Source organism: Microcebus murinus, chromosome 6 (assembly GCF_040939455.1).
Source record: "Microcebus murinus isolate Inina chromosome 6, M.murinus_Inina_mat1.0, whole genome shotgun sequence".
NCBI lineage: Eukaryota > Metazoa > Chordata > Mammalia > Primates > Cheirogaleidae > Microcebus > Microcebus murinus.
This window is the reverse complement of record NC_134109.1, coordinates 59,143,058-59,149,245: the sequence shown is the minus strand read 5'-3', so window position 1 is coordinate 59,149,245 and position 6,188 is coordinate 59,143,058. Positions and strand designations below refer to the sequence as shown.

The window sequence follows — 6,188 nt, the reverse complement described above, 5'->3', positions numbered from 1 at the left end:
CAGCTTTATGCTGTTTATCATAAATCTTTGGCCTTCTTTTGGATGATTTACTAAAGGAAGAATTGGTGGATTAAGTGTATATACATTTTTTAAAAAGTTCCTGATGTACATTGTTGTACCAATTTCTAGAAAGGTTATTATCAAATTACACTTGGGGGGAAGGGAAAGGGAGAGCTATTTGATCTGGTAGAAAATATTTGACAGCAATCCTTACAAAGTACTATGCCCCTGGGGAAAAGGCCCTCTGGAAAAGAGGCTTTCTTAAAGTATTAAAATTCTTACATCAGATTGTGCACACCATACAATATGTCTGGGTTATGAGGAAAAAGGGAAGGAGAATTGAGAATTTGAGTTAGAAGTCAGACATAAGCTGACATGTCTTAAATGATCAATTTGGGAAACTAAGTTTACCAACACTATTAAAAGACTCAGGTATTTTTATTTTTTTCCTTTTAGCAGTTTTTAATGAAAGTTGTACATAAGATTATTTTATTCCTGTGTCTTCTCAATTGTTTCTTCCTTGTACTTGCCCCTTTCCTTTCCTACTTGGCGAAATTTTGCTTTCCATTCAAGGATCTTTTTGCGGTCTTTGTCCAGTTTAAGCCTAGTAATAACCACCTTGCTGGGGTGAATGCCCACATGCACATTTGTGCCATTGGCCTTTTCCCGCTGGTCCCGTTCAATGTAGATGACACATTTCTTCCTGTAAACCTGGACTACTTTGCTAATTTGTTCTGGGACCCTTATAGTGTCCCGGAACAACCTGAACTTCATCATCCTTTCAGATGGGCATGGATTGAACATTGTATTTGTGTCTCAGCTCTTTGGAAAGAGGGGAAGACATAATCTTCCTGCGAATGTGGGAGGGTGCATTGAAATGCCTTTTCCGGTTCCTGCTTTGGTCCAAAGTCACAAAGGGATTGAACTTCATTTTGGCTGCCATTGCTTTGGTGATGGCTGTGAAAGGGAAGTGGACTTGGATATTTTAAATAGTGATTCAGAATATTAATTTTGATTATACAGTATAGGTTTATTTGATTTTGTATGATTTCATGCTATTTAATGGGAAAAAATATAATGAGAGTGTTTTTCAAACTGTGAGTCCTAATCCATTAGTGAGTTATGAAATCAATTTGTTCACTATGACCAGTATTTACAAAAACAAAATACAATAGAATTAAATAGAAAATGAGAATGCACTGCACCTATTTAAGGGAAATATTATTTTGTGAAACTATTATTTGTTATATATGTGCACTTTAAAATGTATTTATTATTGTGGGATGTAATTAAGGAAAAAATAGTTTGAAGCCATTGGTGTAGTAGTGGAAAGTATGGGTTTTGGGATTAGCCAGACAGCATTTGAATCTGGGCTCTGCGTGACTTTTGCCAGTTATCTAACTTCTCTATGGCTTAACCCCCTCACCAAGAAAAGAAAGTGATAATACCTCCTTCCTGGTGTGTGTGTGAAGATCAGAGATTACTTAAGCAGAATGCCTAAAACAGAACCAATGATTAATACATAAATACTTCCAAATCTTCTCCCAAATAATGTTCTCCTTGCAAAAATACTTCATTTGCTAGAAGGAAGGCAATGTTTTACTGATGTCTAGATCTGTTATATTTTAGTCTACTTTTAAAACACCTCCCTCAGTCCTTTTCTACAATTTGGTTTGGTAAGGAGACTTGAACACATAGTTTCCCCCTTTCTGTTTTCACATTGTATATATCTATATTATGGCTTTTGGCACTTTACATCTGTCATACACTGCCTAATTATTTCACAGTTCAGCTATTATTAAAAACTTTCAAATCTTGTCTCATTCTTAAAACAGTGCTGGGCACGTTGCAGCGTGCGGGATGAAAATCTGCTGAGTTGGTACACCTTTTGCAAAGTATCACTTGCTCATCCACGGGGAAGCAGATGTAGTGCTGATTCCACCAGCATTTCTCACTCGATCTACTTACTCCATGCTAAACAGGTCAGTTAGGCATTAAGTCATGTCTCTAGGTGGTACAAGTGGAAAGTGTGAACAGAGAAACCACTTTATGTGAGGATAGTCGAAAATTAGATCCTACTTCCTTTCCCCACTCCTATTCCCATGGGGAGGGGGCACTTAAAGCCGGGAGGACCGGGCCAGGAACGGGCGGGCGCCCTGAGCTCCGGAGGCTGGCCGGCACGCACGCTCTCCCGCCCTGAGAGCCCTTCTTCCCAGATGAATTCTCATAGTGTCACAGACGCGCGCTGTCTCGATCGATACTGGATGGCAGACGTGCTCCCACCGTCAAGTGTAGGCACAGGGCGGTGGATTTAGCCGCCCTGCCGCTCAGTCGCAGCTTCTCATCAGCTCAGTGCAGGCTGGGGACGTTAAGCCGTTTCCTCACGGATCCCTGCGCCGCGGCCCCCGCCCTCTCATCCCCTGCCCCTCGCCCGTCCTCTGCAGGGCGGGAGCTTTCCAGTCAGGCGCTCAGCGTGGGGGCAGCCGAGCCCCAGCCCGCGGCGGGTGTCTTGAGGTGGCCTTTCTGCCCAGCTCCCCAGTGGGACGGTCCCTGGAGGCGGCGGGGAGTGCCGAGCTCCCTCACACTGCGCACTTACCTTGCTGCGCCTTCGTCTCGGGGCGACAGGGGGCGGTGGCCCCGGCAGAGCACGAGGGCCCCTCGGGGGCGCTCTGAGGCGGGGCCGAGGCTCGCGCCGCCACCAGGTTCGTCTATTCCCGAGAGCCCCGCCAGCAGAAAACCACGCCCCCGGCGCCCGCTCCCACTCCTGATTGGCTGGGCCGGCCCGGAGGCGGGCGGCGGGGCCCTGGGCCGCGTCTCAGCTATAAAGACAGCCCCGGCATGACCGCTGCGGCGAGGCTGGGGCAGTGACTGTGCTTGCCCGCTCTCGGCCCCGGGGCCCCGCGGTTTCTCTTGCACCCGAGCGCTCCAGACTAGACCATGCCAAGGGGCTTCCTGGTGAAGCGAACTAAACGGACAGGCGGCTCGTACCGAGTGCGCCTAGCCGAGCGGGTCTTCCCTCTGCTGGGGCCCCAGGTGGCGCCGCCCTTCCTGGAGGAGGCTCCTGCCCCCTCCTTGCCAGATGTGGAGCCCCCCACCCAGGAGGAGCCCGGAAAGGGGCTGACGGCTGAGGCGGCCCGGGAACTGTCGGGGTCGCCCTGTCGGGTGGCCGGGGTGAGCCCAGGGGCTGGCGGGCGGGAAGGTGCAGAGAGGAGGGCGGATGGCAGAGAGGGTCCTGGGCCCGGGTCCGGGCCCAGCCCCAGTCCCACGAAGCCAGTGGGCACGGAGCTGCGTCGGGCGTTCCTGGAGCGCTGCCTCAGCTCGCCCGTCTCTGCCGAGTCCTTTCCTGGGGGTGCCGCCGCGGTGGCCGCTTTCTCCTGCTCGGTGGCGCCAGCAGCAGCACCGACCTCAGGGGAGCAGTTCCTGCTGCCGCTCCGGGCACCGTTCCCAGAGCCCGCGCTCCAGCCGGACCCCGCGCCCCTCTCGGCCACCCTGCACGGCCTGAAGCGGGCCCCCGGTGGTGAGCGCCGCGCCAAGATACCTCCCGGCTGCACTTCGGGAACTGCGGCCGCGGGAATCAAGAAGCCAAAGGCTATGAGGAAGTTGAGCTTTGCTGATGAGGTGACCACGTCCCCTGTTCTGGGCCTGAAGATCAAGGAGGAGGAGCCCGGGGCGCCGTCCCGGGGCTTGGGGGGCAGCCGCACGCCGCTGGGAGAGTTCATCTGCCAGCTGTGCAAGGAACAGTACGCAGACCCCTTTGCACTGGCCCAGCATCGATGCTCCCGCATCGTGCGCGTCGAGTACCGCTGCCCTGAGTGCGACAAGGTCTTCAGCTGTCCTGCGAACCTTGCCTCTCATCGCCGCTGGCACAAGCCGCGTCCCGCAGCTGCAAACGCTGCCACAGTCTCCTCCACCGACGGGAAGCCGCCTCCGTCATCGTCTTCGTGCTCCCCGGAATCCGGTGCCATTGCGTCTTTTCTGGCGGAGAAGGAGAACAGCCGGATAGAGCGAACTGCAGATCAGCACCCGCAAGCCAGGGACAGCTCCGGGGCAGATCAGCACCAGGACAGCGCCCCGCACCAGGGCCTTCAGGTGCTCATGCACCCAGAGCGCCCACTGCCCCAGGGTCCGTATACGGAGGGGGTGTTTGGGCGCCGGGTGCCTGTGCCAGGCAGTACCAGTGGTGGCGGGGGACCCGAGATCTTCGTGTGTCCATATTGCCACAAAAAGTTCCGTCGCCAAGCCTATCTGCGTAAGCACTTGGGCACTCATGAGGCAGGCTCGGCCCGTACACTAGCCCCGGGTTTTGGCTCCGAACGCGGCGCCCCACTTGCCTTCGCTTGCCCGTTGTGTGGGGCGCACTTCCCGTCCGCAGATATCAGGGAGAAACACCGGCTGTGGCATGCTGTCCGCGAGGAGCTGCTTCTGCCTGCTCTGGCAGGGGCTCCTTCCGAAACACCCGGCCCAGGCGGGGCATCTGACGGGAGTGCTCAGCAAATTTTCTCTTGCAAGCACTGCCCGTCCACTTTTTTTAGCTCCCCGGGGCTCACCCGGCACATCAATAAGTACCATCCCTCAGAAAGTCGGCAGGTATTGTTGCTGCAAATGCCACTGAGGCCTGGCTGCTGAGGGCCAAGAGACCAGGAAGATTTCAAGGTTGGCCTTGGAGCAAACAGATCATGGGAATTTCTGTGGGGCTTTCTTCAACTTGCAAGTTTACTTTCTTTCCTTTGTTTCGTCTCCTAAAATTCTCCCAGTAGTCTATGTTCCGCCAGAGGAGCGGACAGTGAAATGTAAAATCCCTCTCTAGAGCAGGTATGTATATGGTATAAACCCTCGCAGACTGTCAGCTTTAAATCCTTCTTACTTTCCCCACTAAAATAGGATTTTTTTTTTTTTTTTTTTTGCCTCAAAACTCTGGAGACCCTAACGAATCCTATGAGATTTGTAATTCCTATGGAAAGTCGCAGTGAATGCGTACATGTCTCAATGTCTACAAAGGGTTCTGGCTACCCAAAGTGGTAGTAACCAATTTTTTTTTTCTCTTGCCATCACAGGCGCCTATGTGGTTTCTGTCTCAAATAGGGTCAGATATCTTGTATTGTATATTCTGTGAATTAAAAGTTATGTGATTGGTGCCAAACTTAAGGGGGTGGGGGAAAGATTCAAGACCTGTGTCTGTGGGCAGGAAATACAAGAGAATGTTTGCTGCTTTTGGGAGGGCGTTTAACACTGTAACCTTTTCTTTCCCCAATTATATGTACTAGTCCATTCTTAAGTTAGTGTTTGGAGGCGGGGAGGGTGCTGCTTTACTAGAAAGAGTAGAGACACCCCTAGCCCCCCAAATTCTCATCTTTAGATATTTTGTGTGCAGTATTCAGGAAGAACTACTTTAAACCTTTCTTTAAATAGCCCTTTGGAAATATAGAAATTGTTTCCTGAAGTTTGACTGTTTTAATGGGGTTTCACCCAAATTGTTTTAATGATTCTGCTGTAAATCTCATACTGTGTGTTATATATACAACTATGCTCAGCTTAAGGAATATGTTAATACCTATAATCCACTAAGGAAATGAATAGCAATTCATTCAATATTCAGTATTTTCTTTTCAGCAGCAACTTGTTTTTGACCTTTTTGTAAACCATTTCAGTGTACATTCTGTACCCATGCCCTAAAAGCTAGAGTCGGGACACTGGCTGAGCACTGCTTGACAGCCCATATTTGTAAGATGCTTACCACCAAATAAATGTACATAGACTGTGCTTTGTTGTGTTCTGTGTTTGTCTTAAGAATCCTGTTGAACACAGCCTATTTTCAAAGCCACATTTCTTATCTCCCCAATGTCAGCATCCTATTTTAGAATCTGTGACCCATTTAGACAGAACACAAAGACAGGAGATATTATATTTTGCAAATGAATATAATGGTACAGAAATGGAATGGAAATTTTTCCTTTGAAGTATGGCTGCACTGACTGAGCTCCAACAAGCAACGAATATGTACCATTCTTTAAATCTAAAATGACACTTCCCCTCAACAAATGTCAACAGGATGTATTTTAAATATTTTCTTTTTTAAAAGCTACAGAATAATTTTATTTGAAGATGAAAAAATTATATCAATGGTGCTAATTTCACTATTTGGGGTTGGTATTTTCACTTCATTTTGTTACATATTCATTAGATAGTTA

General features: G+C 49.5%; 1 protein-coding gene and 1 pseudogene across 1 annotated transcript; one reads left to right on the top strand and one right to left on the bottom strand.

Moving 5' to 3' along the window:
- Positions 1 to 201: 201 nt before the first annotated feature.
- On the bottom strand, positions 202 to 2,122 carry LOC105855484 (large ribosomal subunit protein uL24-like; annotated as a pseudogene).
- Positions 2,123 to 2,850: 728 nt separating this feature from the next.
- On the top strand, positions 2,851 to 5,872 carry INSM2 (INSM transcriptional repressor 2). The gene has a single exon (XM_012736535.2). The coding sequence runs from the start codon at positions 2,938 to 2,940 to the stop codon at positions 4,624 to 4,626; it is 1,689 nt and encodes a 562-aa protein (XP_012591989.1). The 5' UTR covers positions 2,851 to 2,937; the 3' UTR covers positions 4,627 to 5,872.
- The last annotated feature ends 316 nt before the right edge of the window (positions 5,873 to 6,188 follow it).

Coding starts and splice junctions, on each gene's coding strand:
- INSM2 (XM_012736535.2), top strand. CDS start 2,938: ATGCCAAGGGGCTTCCTGGTGAAGCGAACTAAACGGACAGGCGGCTCG.